This window comes from Erinaceus europaeus, chromosome 15, assembly GCF_950295315.1.
Source record: "Erinaceus europaeus chromosome 15, mEriEur2.1, whole genome shotgun sequence".
NCBI classification, from domain to species: domain Eukaryota; kingdom Metazoa; phylum Chordata; class Mammalia; order Eulipotyphla; family Erinaceidae; genus Erinaceus; species Erinaceus europaeus.
The window spans coordinates 13,864,649-13,886,291 of NC_080176.1; the positions used below are offsets into that span (position 1 = coordinate 13,864,649).

A 21,643-nucleotide genomic window follows, 5' to 3' on the forward strand; every position below is an offset into this window, starting at 1 on the left:
TCAAGCCTGAAGCTGACTCTGTAAAGGTCGCCTTCCTCTGGGGCCAAGTGAAGACACTGGTAATCGTGGTTCCTCAACAATGAAAGATCCAGCAAAGCCAAACACAGGGCAGATGTGCACAGCAGAGGGCCCTGGGAGGGGCCCTGACATCAACTCTGTCTGGTACAGGAAATGGCAGGGACAGGAGGAGGGCATTGGCTCCCCAAGGACTGCTAGCTCGTGACAGGTCCCCTGCACCTCGCTATCCCCACTCCCTACTCAGCTGCCCTCCCCCCCCACCACCACCATTCCAGCCTCCAGGCAAGCCTCAGGTCCATAAATGGTGCCAGTTCGCTGAAGCCTTGGGTGTACATAGCTGCTCCCTTATGCCTCTGTGGTACTTGCTAAGCTGGGAGCAACTTGAGGTCTTGTGGCAGGGACCTCTGCCTGGCACCCTGCCATGACCTGCCACCTGTTGTCCTAATGAGCAATGGATTCTCAGAGCCTGGCAGCTAAGTAATCAGCTAATCAGTTACAGTGGGGGGAGCAGAGGCAACCACCACACAAATTTCATACGATGAGCTCATCGAGGGCTTCTCTTGATGTCATGATGTCACTTGGGTCGTTACAGAGATCTCAGGGCAGCACACGGGCCCTGCACTTGGGAATCGGGCTAGCTCTGTCATGTGCTAAATACAAAGAAAATACGCCATTGTCTCCCCTCCCCAGCTCGAGGCTCAGTTCCACCAGAAGTGACAGGCACCCAGTGTTCTCCGCTGCAGACCCACAGTGAGTGACTGCTAAGTTCCCAGACCAGACGAACATCGGTCTGCAGGATGGTGTTAGTTGCTATCCTATCGGAATAAAATGCATCATGCTAGTGTAATGAATATGGCCATCATGGTTTGCTGGCAGTTTAATCAATGCATTCCTCACTGCAATTGAGCAAAAATAGGTAACAAAGGATCATTTGATCTAAATTTTTATTAACTTGGTGCCATTTGTCTTCTGGTTATTATAATGATCTTTCATTATGAGCAAATGGGGAAACTCCCTGGAGAAAAAGAGAGAGAGAAAAGTAGAGTCAGTTTGTTGGATGCTGTTATTCCAGTTGGCTTTGCAAAAGGAGGTCCCTGTCGAGTACACCTGCCTTCCTGGTGTGTGTGTGTGTGTGTGTGTGTGTGTGTGTGTGTCCATCCTGAAGTCCCCTCTTTTTATTTGTTTTCAAAATATTTTTTTTTTAATTCAGAAAGAAGAAATGAGAGAGAGAGAGAGAGAGAGAGAGAGAGAGAGAGAGACACCATGACTCTGCATCACCGTCTGTGGAGCTTCCTCTGGTGACACTGCTCCCATGTGGTGGTGGGGCTTGAACTCAGGGCCTAGCATGTGTTAAGGCCAAGCATATGTTAACAGAGAAGCTACTTCCCAGCCTCTACATCTACCTCACCCCACGTGACTTTTTTTTTTTAAAGGACGCCAACCACACTGATCAGGGATTCATCCTCAGGACCTCAAATTAACTGGACCTTCTGCAAAGACCCGATGTAAGTTCTCACTCACAAGTGCCACTACAAGGTCTCTGTGCAGAAAGTGAGTCGGATGAGTAGCTGGCGGTGGGCCTCATCTGGAGACTGCAAGATTGAGCCCAAAGGTGGGTGATAATGTTGTTTGGTGATCAGGCTTGCTGCTTCTCAAACGTTAGTGTTCCTGAGGTGGAGACAGCGGCACACAGTGCGTTCACTAACACTAACACTGCCCGCTGCTGTCATTTGTCTTACTGTTGAGCAGGGCTCTGGAGTCAGACCTGTGGCTTCCATTATTTTTCACCCCATTCTCAGGCCAGATAGGAGCTCAAGCCCTGCTAGAGGAAGAGCCCTTTTCCCCATGTGCCTTTCTCCCCTCCCAGGTGCCCCAGGCAACTCCATCCGTGCAAGCAGGGCATCTCCACTGAAAAGACAGTGAGCGATGATTCCACAGCCTTTGGACAGGCAGTGGGTGTATTTCTTTCATGGCTTCTGGAGGTGCAGTGTGATTAGGCAGAGCCTACCCAGGGCTTTAGATTCACGGTGACGTGTGCCTGGGGCAAAAGGTCTTTTCCTCCCCAAGAGACACCATGTAGTTAGCATCCGAGGCCATCACCAGTGTTTCTCACAGCCATTGCAAAAATGATGATCGGGTATTCACGGGCCCTGGTTCTGCTCCTCCAGCACACGGCTGTGTCACATGCTGTCAGCTGAGAAAAGGCAGAGAACCCTTGAGTGTCACTTGGGTGGTAGTGGCCTGTTCAGGACCCATTAACTGACCAGCCCAAGTGAAGGGAGACAGTGAGCTGGCTAAGTCTCTGTCCTTGTTTCCAGTCCACTCTGAAGATGACTGTTTGTTCCCTTTCCCTCGACCAGCAGTGCTGAGTGCTGGGTGTGTGCCAGGCCCCCACCTGCAGGCAGCATCTCCCCAGGAGGTCAGGTGCACCCAGGACACAGGCTGCTGGTGTGGTCTGCAAAGGCCTGAAATGCTTGTTTGGCCTCTCCATTCACCCACCCACCTCTGCAAGCTGGCCTGGACCCTGCAGAAACATGTCTCGGTGACTCCTTGTTAAAGTCGCCTTGTGTTTGCAGTGGCCAATTTACAAGATACTGGAACGCATGTTTGTGTCTTGGAACTGGGGTTGGCAGACCTGTTCTAGGCAGGGACAGAGAGGAGCTAGTTTGAACTGGGAGGAGGCTCCGCTTGCTCAGCTCCACTCTCCCAGGAGTGGGGGATAGTGGTGACAGGCCAGGCAGAAGCAGCTGGCTGTGACCATGGTTGCAAACACACAGGCTGTCAGTGCATCTGGACCCAGGACTCCGGCCTCCTAGGCACCGGGTGTGGGTTTTGAGGTTCCATCAGACTCCAGTAAAAAAGTTTCAGATTCTTTTGGGGGGCCTACAAGGCCCCTGGTGACCTGTCTCTCTCCTCGTTTTCATACACCTGTCCCTCTACTGCTTATTAAGCCCAGCTACCCACTCCTCTGTGCTAGTTTTAGGCCAGTCTGCTGCTGCTGGGCCCTTGAACAGCCCATCTTCCTATTGCTAGAGCTGCACCGGAAGTGGACTCCGGGGACGCTCAGAGGGGGAGGTGTCCCCTTCTACAGGCTTTTGCAGACCAACATGGAGTGCACACTGTCCTCTTCATCCTCATAGTAGGGCGTACGCCAGGTGCAGTACCTGTGACCCCATTCACTTCTCAGAGGTAGTAGCTGGCAGCTTCTCTCATCAGCTGGACAAAGAGTGACACACAACACACTGTCTGGCGCCTCCTGTGACCCCGCCCTGTCCTTCCTCTCTGCAGCCAGCAGACTGCCAAGCTCTGCCAAACCCACCTCTGAGCTGCTCTCAGTATCAGGCTTTTCTTTTCTCAATCTCTCTCTCTCTCTCTCTCTCTCTCTCTCTTTTTCTTTCCAGGGTTACTGCTGGAGCTCCACTGCTTCTGGAGGCCTTTTTACCCCCCTCCATTTTTTGTTGTTATTATAGTTATTATTGCTATTGTTGTTGGATAGGACAGAGAGAAGTCGAGAGAGGAAGGGAAAACAGAGAGGGGGAGAGAAAGATAGACACCTGCAGACCTGCTTCAACACCTGTGAAGCAACCCCCCTGCAGGTGGGGAGCCGGGGGCTTGAACTGGGATCCTGATGCCATATGTGCTTCACCCGCTGTGCCACTGCGCCACTGCCCAGCTCCCTCAGTATCAAGCTTTTCTCTTTAGAACTGAAACCATTGCCATTTCTTATCTAGACTACCCCAAAAGTATGTGTATGGGACTCTGTACTTGTAGGCTTCAATTAGTCTAGTCCACCCATCCAGTCCATTTCTCCATCCATCCATCCATCTATCCATCCATCCATCCATCCATCTATCCATCCATCCATCCACTCTCCCACCCACCTTTTCATTCATTCACATGTCTTCTACTCACTTCTCCCTCCCTTCCGGCCATCTATTGATACTTTGTGCAAGGTGACATAAATGGTCAAGAAGATGGGGGAGGATGGGAGCGGCATACCTGGCTGAGCACACATGCTGCCATGTACAAAGACATGGGTTCAAGCCCCCGGTCCCAACATCCCAACATGCAAGGGGGAAGGTTCGTGAAATGTGAAGAAATGCTGCAGGTCTCTCTCTCTCCATCTCTCTCTCCATCCTTCTCTCTCCCTCTTTCTCTCTCTCTCTGCCTAGACAAAATAAATAAATCAAACATAGGAAGTAGATAGGGAACTTGCTTTCCTGAATGGTCTTGTCTAGGAAACAAAGTGTAAGACAAGCAGCCACACAGATGCAGCTCTGCTCTAAACAGAGACAAACTATAGAAGCCAAGGCCCCACTGAGGAGCCTGACTGGATGGAAGCTCAGCACCAAGGAGGGACATGCCCTTGCCAGGGGGACATGAGGACAGGGGTCTGGACTGCTAAGCAGCATGTGGGGAGCTTTAGACTGTGGGAAGCTCCCTTCTGAGAGAACCTGGGGTGGCCCTGGCACCTGAAGTCACAGGGTGGGGGCAAGAAGCCCAGGAGATGAGGCTAGAGAGAGGTGAGGTGGGTCATGTGCCCTCGCCCTCCCCCAACACCTCTGGAAGGAGGCAGCTCACTCTGGATTCGGGGGAGGTCTCCTTTAGCAGGTGAGCAAGGTCTAAGTAGCCTTAGGAATATTCAGACGGGGCTGGTGAGACAGCATAATGGTTCTGCAAAAAGCCTTTCATGCCTCAGGCACCAAAGAGATTCAGTCCCCAGCACCACCATAAGCCAGAGCTGAGCAGAGCTCTGGTAAAAACAAACAAACAACAACAAAACCCTCCAGATGCAGAGAACCAGCATGGGGGTGGGGGGCACCCCAGAACAGACATGAGAAGAGGAGTCGGAAATGAGTCAGTCACCACAGTGCACACAAAGATGCTGGTGGCTCGGCCAGGGACTTGCAGGGGCCACAGGACACTCTGGAGGCAGAACTCGAAGGTCGTAGCACTGGTTGACGCTTGAGATGCAGAGGTGAGAAGCTGACTCTGTACCCCCCTCCCCCTGCCCAAAGGTTTACTTATTTGAGAGAGAAAGAGAGACTCATAGATTGGTGGAGAGACAGAGAGATAGAGAGACAGAAAGAAGTACTGCTCAGCTCTGGCATATGTCACTGCTGGGATCCATCACTGAGCTATTCCCCTCACCCTCCAGAACTTAACTTTTTAGATGTTTTGAGAAATAACAAGCCTGAGCCTGCCCCAGGCCCTGAGTGCACCAAGGGGCTGCTGCCTCTCCCCCTGCACAGCCCCGAGGTGGTGAGCTGGGCAGCGAGGAGTGCCAGGCCCCTTTCCCGAACTTCCCACACATCATCTAATTTAACAGGACCAGTCACCTCACTGCTACTGTTAGTCCCATTTCACAGGCAGGGTAGCTGAGGTCAGGGGTTTCTGAGGCCCTGCTCGGCCCTGGCAGACACAGCATTTAGCTCCACAACCCCCAGAGTCACAGCCCATGTCCTTGACTACCTGCTGGGTGGCAGCGTGGGCTCCGTCATGCTCACCGTCACAGAAGTCCTGCCCTCGCAGCACGGAGTGCAGACATCCCCACAGAGAGGAGCCCCAGAGGACTCCAGGGGCATAAATCAAGTCTGGAGGCTGAGCTCCGCTGATCCGCTGGAGTCTTTATTGCTCTCCGAATGCATTATTAAATCAGCCGCTGGGGTCCTCCCTACCGAGCCTTTGAAATTACAGTTCAATTCCTTGATAGCATTCTGTGTGCCTTAATTGTGCACGGCCTGTGTTTACGGCCATCAACAAGGAGCGATGGGTAGAGGGAGTCCTGATAACCAGGTAAATTTTCCTCTGAGGTCCAGGCTGGCAAAGCTGTAGCCAAAGGACCTCTAAATTCTCTGGGCCCCCACTGTAATGGAGTTTACAACAACTGCGGGTCTCAGCAGCCCCGGGAGAAGACTTAGTCCCTGGCCTGGCCCCATGGTCACCCTGTGGGCCCTTCTCCCTGGTGGGGCCTCTGCTGCTTCCCTGTGTGTGGGGGGGGCGCTGGTCCACACCTTGCCTTCTGCAGTTACTCCTCCACATGCCTGTCCTGAGCACTGGGCTTCGAGCAGAGCTGCACACACAAGGCCCCTGGACTGAAGGCAACTCCTTTTTTAGGTCTTATTAGCTGATGACCACACCCCTTCATCTGCATCTCATTTGCATGTTGCTTCCTGCAGTTTAGACAGAGACCTTACTTTGCCCTGAAAAGTCCTTACGAGATACCTATTTGGCCTTTTGAACATTTGCCAATCGCTGTCATAAAGCATAGATCAGATCACGCTAAGGCTCCCTCTCAGAGTCCACTGGGGCTCCCTATGGCCCCCAGGGCAAAGGTGAAATGTCCAAGAGTCCAGAGCACCCCAGCCCAGTCCACGCTTTGGGCAGCCAGGCTCTCATGTGCTCTTTGGGGTCCTCTGGTTGCATGTGGCTAAGTCACGGGGCTCTAAGGCTGGCTCTCAAGCAGCCTGTCTCGGGGTCTGGAGTGAGGCTTCCAGGAGACAGCACAGGCTTGGTAGAGCCAAGCTCCAAGCTGGCAGCACAGCTCACCTGGGAAGGTGTCTGCTTTGCCACTGGTGTGACAGGGGTTCAAGTCCAGCCCTCACTGCACTGGGGGAGACTTCTGTATTTGTGGTTTGGTGTCTTTCTCTCTCTCCCTCTGTCTCTCTGTGTTTGAAAAAGTCAGCCTGAAGCAATAAAGCACCAGTGATGACAAAATAAATAGATAACTAAATAAATCATCTAAGGCTCAGTGTTTTCAGTGCTCGTGGCAGAAGGGGCCCCCTTAGCCAGCAGTGAGTGCGAAGTGCAATCAGACCCCACCCCAGCCTCCACTAAAGCCCAGCCTCCACCTTGCCCTCAGCCCATCTACTTCCTGTTCCTGTGAGCCTGGCTGCTCAGGGCTGTCAAGCCCGTCCGTCCCTTCAGGTCATTGGCTGACCTCGACAGGCACACCGTCCCCGCACACTCATCCTTGCTGTGACTGGCACTCTCGGTGTCTGAGCCCTGCTCCACAGCCTGCACAAAGCCATCCTCTGCCCAGCCACCCCTGCTAAGGGACCTGGCTGCTGCCACCTCCAGGCTGTGTGGACATTGCTGCATGTTCTTCTCTGGGAGTCAGTTCCGAATACTCTTGGGTGGGGACTCAGGAGAGAGGAGCTGACTTTCAGAGCACATGCCCCATCCAGGAGTCCACCTGCTGGGTCAGAGGCCCCTCTGGGCGGTGTGCACGTGCTCACATGGGGAAACTCAGCGGGAAGAGACATGAACAAGACACAGCGACCATGCTGGCATGGCATGGACTGACTCTGCCCCAGGCAAACTGGACTGTCAACTGTCACTGTCACTGCCACTGCCACTGCCACTTCACAGAAGAAAACACGGTACAGCGTGGTGAAGTCACGTGCTGCACAGCAAATGCATCCAGACTTAGGACAACTGAGGTGAGCTGTTAATGTGCGCCTCGTGGCTTATCCTCGCTTCTGATTTAGGGCAACATAAACCCTCCACAAAATTCCCAAGAACAAATTAATTGACTAATTTCGCCATTAAGAGTTTGTCAAAGTGAGCGCTACTTCCACAGCCCCTAATCAATCACCATTTCCCGTGTTTATCTCCTGTTCAATTTTGACCACGGGGTTCTCTGCACATCAATTTGCCTGATGCTCTTCCTACATATGTCTTAAATTACTTTATCACTGTATAAATTTCACAGCCATTAAAAGGCTCTAATACCAGAATGGCTGACATGGTGTTAAAAATTGGATTCAATTCCACGGGGTAATAAATTGTAACCTAAATCCAATCTCTCATGGGTGACTGAAGGATACAATGAAAAATTATTGCTTTGTCATTTTTACATGAACACAAATACACCACAGCAACTAGAAACCACCAGAGAGGGGAGGCGGCCAGGGCTGGTCATCTGTCAAGAGCTGAGCTCTGTAGGTGGGGCTGGGATCCTGATGGGACCAGCGCTCTCCAGAGTCCAGGGGCTGACATCTCTGGTCTCTGCAGCAGAGGCGTGCAGCTCCGAGAGTGAGAGAGAGGGCACCTGGCTTCCTTCAACCTAAATGAGCTATGAGTACAGGCAGGGCAGCCCTATGGTTAGTGTTCTTTCTTTGGTACCCAAGTCTCTGGGCTTGAAGCCTGGCCCTGCCACTGAAGGGGTGGTGTGTGCAGTTAGGCAGACTTTCTCCCTCTCTGGGCGTCAGCTTCCTGGGGGACTGAGTTGTCGGGAGAGTGAACCTGAGTTAAAAGGGCTAGACGGCTCTGCCTGCCCTCCATGTCCCGCCAGCCCCCGGTGCACCAAGCACAATTACTCAAGGACAAGCTGTTGGAGGAGAGAGACCTGGGCACCCCATCTTCTCCTGGCAGTAGAGCAGAGTAAGAACAGCCTGGAGAGAGGCACACACTCTGCTCTCCACTTTGTCTTTAGAGAGAAAGCTGGCTTGGTCATGCTGCCCATTTGGCAAAGATGCTGCCTCCCAGGGGAGGTGGGGCTGGGAGCTGGATCTGGGCAGAACTGGTTTGGGGTCACCAGACATCTGAAAGAACCAGTGGGGAGAGAGAAAGAGAGGGAGAGGGAGAGAGAAGGGATGGTGGGCTGGAGGCCAAGCCGGCAGCTGCTGTCCAGCAAGTATCCAGTTTCCACCTAGCAGCGTGGAGACCTTGTGGAGACCTGCTCACAGATAACACTGTGCCCTGAGGGCCGGAGCTCCTGCTGAGCGTTGAGTGGCCAAAGCAGCCTGGACAGCTCGGTGATTCATGTGGCTGAAACCCTGTGTGATCTCCATAGCCTGTTTCACCTCACTGACCTCCTAGCTGTTTCTGGAATGTTCTGGGCCTCTGTCACCACTGTCTTGGCCAAGGCCCCTGCCTTCACTTGCTCTTTGCCCCGTCTAAATGGTGCTTCCCTGCCCCACACGGGCTCCCGGCCACACCAGAGATGGTCCAGGCAGCCAGGGCCACCACCCAGCACATGCCGCCTGCCTCCCAGAGTCACCATGGTCTCCTCTGCTTTCGTTCCTTGCTAGATTGCCGGGTCCTAGAACAAGGGTCAGCAAGCAACAGCCCATAAATGGCCACCTGTTTCAGCTCTAGCACATTGATAATGATTTGATTTATGTGTAAGGGGAGAAAGAGAGAGGGAGAGAGAGAGAGAGAGAGAGAGGAGGAGAGACACTACAGCACTGCTCCACCACCCACAGAGCTCCTCTTGTGCTGTCTACAAGCTCCCATAGGCTGCCAGAAATTGAACCCAGCGCCTCAAGCATGGCAAGACATGCCTCCCTGTCCCTGTTTCTACATTTTCTTTTCTTTTCTTTTTAATTTTTTAAAAAATATTTATTTATTCCCTTTTGTTACCCTTGTTGTTTTATTGTTGTAGTTATTACTGTTGTCATCATTGTTGGATAGGACAGAGAGAAATGGAGAGAGGAGGGGAAGACAGAGAGGGGGAGAGAAAGACACCTGCAGACCTGCTTCACCGCTTGTGAAGTGACTCCCCTGCAGGTGGGGAGCCAGGGGCTTGAACTGGGATCCTTACGCCAGTCCTTGCGTTTTGTGCCACTTGTGCTTAACCTGCTGCGTTCCCGCCTGACTCCGTTTCTATGTTTTCAAGTGGCTAGCAGGTATCAAAGCATTGCTGCTGATAGCACATGTTACCTGACCTTCACATTTCTGAGGCCTAGAGCACAGTCCTGGGCTGGGAAGGGGGGTGCCAGCCACACTCCTGTCCTTGGTGGGACGGAGACAGGAACCCAGCAGACCCCATTACCCCGATGCCTGTCTGGGGTACGAGACTAGAGCTCTGCAGACATTTCTGGGGGTGGAGGGGTGGGGGCACATAGGCTACCAAGAGGCTTGTAGCCATGTGCCTGTCCTGTGTCCTCAGCACTGGGCAGTCAGGGACATAGGCAGCCAGTGAAGGCAGAGCCAGGCTTCATGCCCAGTGGTGGACATCTGCCATATGGAGAAGGGTGGCGGGCGGGAGGGGGGTGGCTCGGCTGCTACAGGGACCCCAGGGACTCAGGAGAAGAAAGAGCCCCTGTGGAATTAGAAGTATGCCTCTGTGAGGGCAGCCTGAGGTTGAGGGGACCCAGACCGGGAGCCCCCTCCTCGGGGTCATGTAGGTGGCTGATCCGCACACGCGTCACTTCCTTGTTAACATATCGCTGTTCTTCAGCCGCTGTCCTCAAGGGGTGGAGAGCAGAGCAGCTGAGCCACAGAGGCAGGGAAAGGGCACTGGGCTTCCAGTCTCTCTAAGTGGTGCTAGGGGGAGGGTGAGAGGCAGGAAGCCCTCCACCCAAAATCTACTTCCTGCCATGCCTTCCCATGATGCAGATTTGACCTGCAGCACCACATGGACAGCACCTGGGGGTGGGGGAATTCCATAGATGGTGGAGCTGTGTTTTGGTGTCTCTCCTCTCTCTCTCTGAAATTAATAATAGTAATGACAATAACAACTGATTTGCACCTTCATGGGACCCTGGATTTATTCCCTAATAACACATGAATATGTCCTTTCTGAGCTTAATGCTTCTGAAATCACACCATGAGGTGATCTCTGATGGCGTCCAGCACCCGTGCTGGACGCGTTGAGTCTGGCAGTGCATCCCGCAAGATGGCCGCCGCCTGCCTGACCTCCGGGTGCCGGTGGGTTCAGGCATCCAGGCCCGCAGTGATCCTCCTTCCGATGGGAATAAAGGGACCAACAGGGGCTGGAGTCACAGCCCCTGAGCAGAGGGAAACCCGGGTGTCATGGTTCCCAGAGAAAGGAACACAGTCTCCGTATGGGGTGTAATTACATCTTAGCTTTCTGCAGAAGAATAGTTTATGGCTTAAATGCTATTAATTGTAAGCCGTTTTGTTCCATGGGAAGTTGTTCATTGATAACTACCCAATTAGGGTTATTTTGCAATTAGTCTATTCACAGTAAATTTATTGCAAAAGGGGGAGGCTGTGGTGCAGTAAATTAGAGCACTGTCAGGGCTGGGTGTGCAGCCACTCAGAAATGTCTATCTTCCTGACCCCCACCCCCAGGTCCTTGGGGACATGTTCCCTTAGCCAGGGCAGCAGAAGCACGGGAACCCCAGGCAGTCACAGCTGGCCAGGTCAGAAAGGCAGGGTGGCCCAGCCCTCCTTGCCCCCACAGGGCTTCCCCCTGGCCTGGCAGCTTGAACCAAGTGGATCCTTTTGAGAGAGAGTGAGAGAAAGGGAGGGAAGGAGAGGGAAATGGAGAGGGAGAGGGAGCGGGAGAGAGGGAGGGGGAGGGAGAGGGAGAGGGAGAGGGAGAGGCTGTTTCCTGAGTCTTGATGCCAGCCTGTCACCTACCAGGCCTCCCCAAGTCTGTCTCCTCAATGAGATAGGCAGATGTGAGGACAGGGGCAGAAGCGTGCTGAAGACAGACTAGTGCCCAGCACCACAGTCTAGCCTGGATGAGCAAACCATGGCCCAGGGTCCCAGCCAGTATCCAGCCCCTGCTGTCATAAGCTGTGCTTTACTGGGGTGCAATGGAGTGTGTGTGCACAGTATCTGGGGTGCCTGTCAGGCTACAGTGGTTCTCTCAGAGACGTGAGGCTTGTAAGGCCTCATGCATTTGCTCTGCCCTCCCTAGACGAGTGCACCCCAGGGGCTAGTGAACACCCCATTTGATCTTCTCAGGATGGCCTGTAATGCAGACCAGACGCCCACTCTCTCCTCCTCTGCCAGGCTATGCGCTGGCCCACAGGAAGTCTGGGAACATCTCCCTTCCCCCATGTACTCGTTCTTACACTCCAACCACCACACCCCACCAAGAATATAGACGACATGGGAATAAAGCAGCTTAAATGGCTCAGATCAGGGTTAAAGAAGAAGCTTCTAGATCTTTCCATTTGAAGGAAATTGCTACACAGGTGCATGCTTGAGACCAAAACCTCACTGTGAAAGAGCTTGAGTAAAGCTGATCCCCCCTCACCCCCGTGGACCCGTGTGGAGGACTGGCTATGAGCCCAGCACGAGGCCACTCCAAAATCTGACAGTCCAAAGTCCCCTCTGTCCCCACTGGTCAACAGAAAGGCTGTGTTCAGCCTCTTGTTCAGGGCTGGGGGCATTTATTTTGCCCAAAGGGTCATTTGGACAGCTATGACATCATTCATGGGTCACACAAAATTATCAGGTAAACAATTAACACTTGGGCTGGGGGGAGCAGCATAGTGTTTCTGCAAAAAGACTCAAGCCTGAGGCTCTGTGGTCCCAAGGTTCAACCCCCAGCACCCCAATTGAGTGCTGAGCAGTGCTCTGGTTGGGGTAAAACTCTCTCATAAAAAAAATAAATAGTTTTGAAAGCAAAAAAAGTAGTGAGAAGAGTGACAACATTTTCCATTTCTGATAATCCCCTTAATCTCTGGCATAATAGAAGACTGACAGAGTTTTCTACTTCTCATCCAATCGGTTTCGGTGTCATTAAAGTATATAAATCAAATCCAGTCCTTTAGAAATCCATTACTGGAAAAGGCATGGGCACTTTAATAACTTTTGCAAATACTAGTGGATATTTTTTCTTTGATATCATACCAAAGTCACCACAAGTGTTAGTTTCATAAAGTTTCCTATATATATATATATATATATATATGTATTTATTTATTTTCCCTTTTGTTGCCCTTGTTGTTTTCTATTGTTGTTGTAGTGATGTCATCATTGTTAGACAGGACAGAGAGAAATGGAGAGAGATGGGAAAAACAGAGAGGGGGAGAGAAAGACAGACCTCTGCGGACCTGCTTCACTGCTTATGAAGCTTCCTCCTGCATGTGGGGAGCAGGGGTTTGAACTCGGGTAATGTGTTCACTCAACCAGGTGCACCACAGCCCAGCCCTTCCTGCCCCCGGGCATGGGGGGAGGGGACTGAATGAAAAGCCTCATCCTTGCAGGTCCTGCCTTCACCACAGGGCCACTTCCCAGCTGCTGGGCCTAAGATTCTACCTGCTCAGAGAGGTAAATACAATTCCGAGGGCTCCACGGATCTCTCTGTTCAACCAACTTCTTGGGAGTTGTTCTCACTCGGCATCTAGAGAGGGCCGGCTCTGTGTAAGGAAGGTTTCTACACAGTTGCCTTCCCACCCTGCCACTCCTGGGTTAGATCAGAAGTGGGATGGGGGAGTTGGGCGGTAGCACAGCGGGTTAAGTGCAGGTGGCACAAAGTGCAAGGACAGGCATAAGGAAACTGGTTTGAGTCCCCAGCTCCCCACCTGCCGGGGAGTCGCTTCACAAGCGGTGAAGCAGGTCTGCAGGTCTCTGTCTTTCTCTCCCTCTCTCTGTCTTCCCCTCCTCTCTCCATTTCTCTGTCCTATCCAACAACAATATCAACAATAACACAACAATAAAACAACAAGAGCAACAAAAGGGTATAAATAAATAAATATTTTTTAAATAATTAATTTATTAAAAAAAAGAAGTGGGATGGGTGAAGGTAGATAGCATAATGGTTATGCAAAGAGACTCTCATGCCTGAGGCTCCAAAGTCCCAGGTTCAATACCGCCACACACCATAAGCCAGAGCAGAGCAGTGCTCTGGTAAAAAATAAATAGATAAATAAATTAATCAACAAATATAAATCAGAAGTGGGATTGTTGAGTCTCACTCAGACTCCTGACAGCACAACAACCAGAGAACTCATCAATCACTGGGCATCAGAGAGAGAGAGAGAGAAGCACACTCAGAGACTGAGTACAGAGAGCCAGAGAAAGAGACAGTGAGAGAAGGGGGAGAGGAAGAGGAGGAAGGGAATGAAGAAAGAGAGGTAGGAAGGAAGACCTAAGAAATGGAACGACGGAAGGAGGGAAAGAAAGGAGCAGGTCTAGCTGTAGTCATGCTGGAAAGTTCCCCCAGAGCCCCAGAGCCAGTACAGCCTGTTGGAAGCTTTTCGGGTCATTTTCAGTGACAGTAACATTTTCTTCAATGCCAACCCTGCTACTCTCTTGAGAGAGAAAACAGGCCCTTTTTATACAAGCACCGCCTCCTGCCACTTCCAGAGCTGCTCTGATTTCACTGCATTTCAGCCTCTGTTAGAATGGCAGTTTGTTACAGATGTAATAAAAGGTCTCTTGCCTCTCCTGCACTGCTGCTGGGAGTGTAAATTGGTCCAAACCCTGTGGAAAACAGTCTAGAGACTCATCAGAATGCTACAAATGGACCTATGCTACAACTCTGCAATTTCTTTCTGGGGAATATATCCAACGGATGCAAAGATTCCTATCCAAAGAGACCTATGCACACCTATGTTCATAGCAGCATGATTTGCAATATTCTAACCTTGAAAGCAACCTAGATGCCCAACATCAGATAAGTGGCTAAGAAAATTGTGTGGTATATATACAAGTGGAATACTATGCAGCTATTAAAATAACCCAGTCATCTCCTCTGCAATATCTTGGGATGGAACTTGAAGGTACTGTGACAGGAGAGGGGCCTTGGTTGGGGTGTTCTGAAGACACCATCCATGGGGAGAGGAGGGTGTACCAATGACTGCACTGTAGACTATTAACTTCCCAGTGAGGTATGAAAAGTTAAAGGGCATTTGCTTTTATGAACAGTCTCTTTCACGACACTTCAGCCTTCAGGGGAAACCAAGATGCAGATAGAGTGTCCTGGGCTGGGTTTTGGGGAACGGAGTGACATGTGCGCCCAGAGATCTGAGCGCAGGGGGCAGAGGGGTTGAGGGGCCTACCTTCCAGCGGGCAGAGGCGCGTCACCCTCTCGGGCATCAGCTGCCCCAGCTTGTGGCGGCAGTAAGTCTCCGCGATCTCCTGGCGGCAGTGCTTGGACTTGGCACGCGATAGGGCGGACACGGCCTCCTTGCCCGAAATGTCACACTTGGGGGGCTGCTCGTGTCTGCTCTCGGGGGAGCTGCCCCCAACTTTCCTGGACTGCGGCGGCCGGGAAGCTTCCTTCCCACGGCTGCTGTTGGCGGCGGCCTTGTCCGAGGGGGGCAGCGCCTCGTTGGGCCCCTTCCCGGGGACGGGGTGCCCCTTGCCCTCCTGCTCCAGCTTACGCTTCAGAAGTTGCTTCTGCCGACCGGTCGGCTTCCTAGCCAGCTCGGGCTGGTGCTTCTGTTTCTGAGTCCTGGGGGCAAAGTTGCTGTTGTCCACATTCTCGAAGTCTTTGGGGACAGAGTTCTCATTGTTGCTGTCTGTCCGCACTTTCTCCTTCGGCCGGTGAGACAAGTAGCCATCCTGCAGAAAGTGGAAAGAAGGACAGAAGAACAAGCTTACAATGGGGTCCTGCTCGGCCATTCAGCTCCTGCGGATGAGCCCACACTACTGTCCCCTCGACGCCCCAGGCCCCAGCCTGGGCAGGTGTTGTCACCTCTAACAACCACCTCAAGACTGGCCAGCATGTCACTGAGTGGCAGGGGCCACAGAGAGGAGGGGACAGTGATGAGGACCTGGAGCCTCCCAGGAGTCTGTGGCAGCAGAAGCCAGCGGGCGATGGAGTAAGGAGAAGCTGTGAGAAAGAGGCCAGGAAGAGAGAGTTGAATCCACACATGGTCCCAGAATGGCCCCTGGTCACACACAGGCGCCCATGGCATATCCTGATCAGTGAAGGGGCCTTCTGGTTCTGACACCCACTTTTGGTCTTTTTCTTTCCTCTCAGACTTGGAAGAAATGCCCTTGGGTAGGTGCCCACAGCTCACACCCCCCCATGCCACACACACACACACAGAGCCAGGTTGACAGCTGGTGCTCTCCCCTCCCCCCATTGGTCCAAGGGCCTTGAAAAGGCCTGAGCAGCCTCTCAGATGCATCTCCCAAGCCCTTGTCATGAGCCAGGCACCGTGTCCTAAGTGCCTAAGTGCCTGGCACGCTTTTCAAATTTAATTTAATATTTTGCCACCAGGGTTACTGTTGAGGTTCAGTGCCTGCATGACTTCACTGCTCTTGGTGATCATTTTTTCTCTTCCCTCTAGATAGAGAGAAAGAGAAAGAAAGACAGGGAGAAAGAAGAGCTAGAGAGGGAAAAAGAGACACCACTGCTCCAACACTCATGAGATTTAGGCCCTGAAGGTGCCCCCATGTGACGGCCCAGAGCCTGAGCAGGGTCCTCACACATGATCGTGTGCCCTCCCAAGTGCTCTTAGAACATTCCTGAGCTCATAGCAGAAGCCAGGCTCCCTGCCAAGCCCTCTGTGAAGACACCTTCCCAGACAGGCTCTGCGGCACTCCTTAGCTTACGGGAGAGGTAGGGACACCTGGGGATGGTCAGTAACTTGCCCAAAGCCCCCTGGGGAGACACTGAGCTTGCACTGGTCTGATTTACTCCAATTATGACTGTCATTGTTATTCGGGCCTCGCATGTGTGATTGCACTACTCTGGGCTTTTTTTTTTTTCCCCACTCAGATATAGATACACAGAGAGACAGAGACACAAAGAGGGACAGATTCACCATAGCACCTCTCATGTGCTGTCAGGGCTCAAGTCTGGGCCATATGCATGGCAAGGCATGTGCCCTACACAGTGAGCTGTCTCTCTGAACTGAATGTCTGCTTCAGGCAGGGTGCTGCAGAGTGGCCTCTTCAGCTAGAAGGAAGAAGAGAGAGGAAGAGGGGAGGGAGAGGGCGAGAAAGAAGAGAGAGAGCAAAGTATCACTCCTCTATCCCTGAAGTTCTTTTTGGTGCTGTCCATGGGGCTTCCATGTGGTCCTGGAGACTGAAGCCAGGGCCTCACCTGTCTGGCTCACTCAAGTGAAGTGGCTCTCCTGTCCGGCTGAGAGGTAAACCTCGGAGCACTGAGCACTCTTTTCTCCACTGGGAGGAGGGCTCATAGTAGCCTAGAACGAGGGCACCATCTGCCACCTCCCTGCCTCCCCCAGGGCGTCACTCCTGACGCTGAAGGTCCAGTATTCCTGAGTAGGGCCAGCAAGGCACAGGGACCCCACCTGCCCCCCAGGCAGGGATGAACCTCTGTGGATGCCTATCACTGAGATTCGGGGAATCTTCCTTACTGTAGCGCCGATATGCTCATCCTGACTAATATGAGACCCAATCTCATCTGCTTCCTTCCTCTTTGCTGTCCTCATGCAGGAGCCTCACTGACTTGTTTGTTTGCCTTTTATTCTTGGGTGCTAACAGAACATCAGTTCTACAACTTCCGATGTTCCAGAACACACATTTAAACTCAACAGAGGAGCTGTGCGGCCATCTGCACCCCCCCACCAGGCATAGCCTCGGTATTATTCTGGGGCCGTTCACTTTCCTTGTCGTCCAGTGCCCCCTGCCACACACACACACACACACACCCAGTGCAGAAATCCTCCCATAACCACTGATTCCCCTTGCTCACATCCCCACTATTGTCTGGCAGAACTTCAAGCTAAGCCAGACACAGCGAATGCTGCAATCAATACAGCTAATCGGGCTGAGAGAGAACGGCTGACTCCCCAAGTTAATTTGTGACACTGGGACCAGCCACCACCATCAGTTCTCACAGGACTCTTGATCAATCCTCGCCATCTACCTGAGAGGTCACCACAACGGGGGTGATTAGCTCCCCGCCAGGCCCAGACACCACACACTGCTCAGTCTATGGCTGGAGGGAAATAGTCCGTCTCCTGGAATGAAGAGCGCACTGATGTGAGACAGCTTCTAGAACAGTCCAGGAGAGGCAGATTCAGCCAGAATCCGGTCTTGCCCAGGGGCCCGAGGGCTCCTGTTCTGCTGTGTCAGTCAGGTCTGTTTTCTGCAGCTGCTGGTGTGTTCTCCCTCCACCCTCCCCCTCCTCCACCCCTACCTCCAAAATCCTTTTCTTAGGCTTATGTCTTAGTGGTCAGGAAGTTTAGCCTGAGCTTTCCCAACTTAACAATATGGTCACTACAGAATATGGCCTATGCTGCTGTAACTACAGTGCGCTGCAGAGATCTCTGGAACACGTCTCTCTCCTGCAATTAAGACACTGAGATGAGCAACTCTGCACTCACCCTGCCCCCTGCCCCACCCCCTGAGAAGCAGGCCTCTGAGTGTCACTGCCCTAGAGACCGTACAGACAGGCCTGAGCAGCGCTCCTCCCCGAGTCTGCCTAGGCGCAGCTGGCACAATGTGCCAACGTCCATGTCCTCAAACCCCACAGTGCTCTCCCGTGACGCACTGGGGCTCGAACCCAGGTTTCACACGTGGCAAAGTAAGTGCCCTTCCTCATGAGCTACCTGTCAGGTCCTGAGTTTTCTTCCTTCCTTCCTAAGGCTGAGGAGGCGTCTCCACTGCGTGCCTGTGCACATCTCCATTAGGCCTCCGTCCGCCTGCGGGTGGGCGCCAGATACCACCTCACACCCCTAGCGCTGCACCTTGGTCCTTCTCCTCTTCTCCCCTCCAGAGAGGACCGAGAAAGGCCCAGGAGTCCAAACCTGGGGCTCCTTCCCTCCAGTAATGGGGGGGGGGGTCTCTCAGCTAATCCACAGCATAGATGTCCTCTGCACCCAAGCTCCCCCAGAACCTAGTGCTTTATGGCCTTGTGCCCCCAATTCTCTCTGACCTCCAGCATTAGTCCTCACCAGGGGGAGGCCAGGAAGCTAAAAAGTAAGTCAGCCAAGGCTCCACCCCTAGACGCCATGTAAAGGGAACTTTCTCCAGGCCCGTCTCCTTCTCCGGAGAGAGAACAAAGTAATCACACTTTGGTGGTGAGGACAGAAGCCTATGGAACTTCTAGAACGTACCCACCACCCAAAGCAGGCGGAAGAAAGACCCAGGAACCATGACTCGACCACTTAACACGTGGCCTTGCCTTGACACTCCTGCTGGGCCCTACCCCAAGGGCAGAGGGCCACCCCTTCTCCCACAGGGTCTCTCTGGCACTGGCCTCTTCCTTCCTCACCAGCCCAGCACGCTCACCTTGGGTTGTTTATGCAGATGCAACCCTTTGACTTATTTTATTTTAATGTACTTATTACAATGATTGCACACTGCAATGTTTGTGAGCCAGCTCCAGAACTCTAATTGCTCTGCAGCTGCCTCACCTCCGTGGCGGCTGCTAGGATCCATTTTTATTCCAGAGAAATAATTAAATGCAATAATGCCCTCCATCCCCATTCAACCTTGGGCATGTTTAGAGCCTGCTTCAATCAGGTAGAAATATGCTCGGCACGACATGGCTCTGAGAGGCAGGGGACGTGGCCCAGCCGCCGCACGGGGCCATCTGCTTCTTGTTCTGCTGCCCGAGCTTCTGGTCTGAGACCAGAGACTCAGTCACTGAACCTGGGTCTGGAGGTCCTGCTCCAGAGGGTGAGCTGGTCTGCCGTGCTTCTTAGAGCATCTGCTCACACATAAACCTTCTCTCTGGATTTTTGTGGAGAAAGGACGCGGGGCAGGGAAGGCGAAGACTGCTTGCCTTAGTGACTGTCCAATTTGCTCCTCTGGAAGCTGACAGGTTCGGAGTCAGTAAACGCGCCCCAAACTAGTTATTAATCAACAGGCTGTGCAAACTATGTTCTGTCCTCTCGGCTCGCTGGGAAAGGATTTGATGGCCCTGGGGAGGCCAGAGACTGAGGAATATATGGACATTGCATTTATTTATCTTTTTCACCAGAGCACTTCTCATCTCTGGCTTGTGGTGGTGCTGGGGATTGAACCTGGGACCTTTGTTGCCTCAGGCATGCAGGTCTTTCTGCAGAACCACTATACGGTCTCCCTGGTCCTTGGATGGACTCTTTTAAAGGTGCCATCTCCTCTCGGGATTGCCCTAGGACCTGAATCCCCAGCAGCTCTGTGACCTGGGAAAAGTCATTCCATCTTCTCTGTCCCATGGGGCAGAGGCTGCCTCCCGGGAACAGGGCAATTCAACCAGGCACAGAGCTTGGGTGGCGATACAGGTGGGACTTAGAAATGTGCACTTGGGGGCCAGGTGATGTCACGCCCGGTTGAGCACACATTGTCATGCAAAAGGACCTGTGTTTGAGCCCCTGCTCCCCACCTGCAGGAGGAAAGCTTCATGAGTGGTGAAGTAGGTTTACAAACCCTGTGTGGCTGTATGAAGGAGCAGATGCAGGGGTCTCCCATTTGTCAGATGGGGACACTAGTGATTGATCCAGCTCTAGGGATGGAGGGGCCTGGAGTGGTGCCCCGGCAACTGTGCTTCAGAGTCCCTGCCTGCCAACACCCCACAGACTCTGGGAAGCTAGGAGGAATAGGGGTGGTGTCAAAGGGAGAGTTGGGCCTGAGATGTCACTCAGACTTGAGGGCCCTTATGTCCCTGGACCTCTCCCACCACCTCCTACCCGCCAGTTTATAGCTTCCTGCTGAGCCGTGTGGATACACAGGCAGTTTGTGCCTGTCTGCTGGTGACCTCAGTGTCTGAGGCTTCCTTCCAATCACCAAGGTGACCAAAGCCCTTGGAGGGACCCTGGGAGAGAAGCTGGCACCTGCATCCAAGAGGACCTGGGTGCCAGCTGGTAGAGGCGCAGCATGCACTGTAGCACCCAATTAGGACGTGCACTTATCCAGGCTGCCAATGCACAGACTGACCAGGCCCTTCGCCTGCTTCTTGGCATGCAGAGCTGGCCGGCTGGCACATGGTCCTGAAGCCACACTGGGCATGGCCGGCTGCTTTAGCAGAACCTTAAACAATAAGCTCCAACGTGGCCCAGCACAGGCCATAGGGAGAGGAGGAAGGGGAGCTGGTTTGCAATCCAGCCCTTGTCCTTTACCATGGAGACGGGGGGCGGGGGGAGGTTAATGGCTCAAGACCTCAATTTTCTATCTATGGCAAAAAAGGGAAAAAAGGGTGAGGTGGGAAGTAGAGTTAAACAGGCTTAATTTGCAAACGTGGAATGAAGGTAAAGATAAATAGCACACAATGAATTCTGGGAAACACAGGAACGTTTTGCACAACGTTTGCATAGCACTCAGAACCTGGGAGCATGGGAGTCATTTCTGGCCCATGACACTCTCTCTCTCTCTCTCTCTCTCTCTCTCTCTCTCTCTCTCTATATATATATATATATATATATATATATATATATGTATGTATATATATATAATTTATTTATTAGGTAGAGACAGAGGAATCTGGGGCTGGGTGGTGGCATATCTGGTTAAGTTCATACATTATAGTGCACAGGGTCCCAGGTTCAAGCCTCTGGTCCCCACCTGCAGAGGGAAAGCTTCATGAGTGGTGAAGAAGATTTGCAGGTGTCTCTCTGTCTCTTTTCCCTCGCTGGCCCATGTCTTATTGGCCAAGCAAGCCCCCATCTTTTGGAAAGGTAGGGTGGTGAGGTGTGGTGTGTCCTAACGCACATGCACATGGCACGAAACTGGTGAGTTGGGCTGCCCCGTCTGTGACACGGACCAGGGAATAGCTCCCACCTTTGGGGGCTTTCATGCTGGCAGAGCTCTCAGCCAACGCCCAGAGCCCTCACTCAGTTTAGCTGCACTGTCGCTACCAATGTGCCCTCCTAAAGTGCTAGCTCCCAGAGAATGGTCTGGGTGTCCTGGGTGACCTCACGGACAAAGAGCACACTCTACATCAGAGCACAAAGGCCATGCTTCTGTCTCTGCCCCCCCTCCCACCACCACCACCGCGCGTACTCGAGTGCTCCAGAGGCTCCCTGATGGAGACATCAGAACAGAACAAGAGCAGGAGCAAGTGGGAGAAGCC

The 21,643-nt window shown here is 52.7% G+C and overlaps 1 protein-coding gene across 1 annotated transcript in view; it reads right to left on the reverse strand.

Annotated features, from left to right (window-relative positions):
- XYLT1 (xylosyltransferase 1) overlaps nt 1–21,643 on the reverse strand; it is a 240,059-nt gene that overhangs the window by 60,136 nt on the left and 158,280 nt on the right. The window contains exon 3 of the mRNA XM_060172893.1: nt 14,730–15,234. Within this exon, the coding sequence (XP_060028876.1) occupies nt 14,730–15,234 (505 nt within the window). The remainder of the gene's footprint in view (nt 1–14,729; nt 15,235–21,643) is intronic.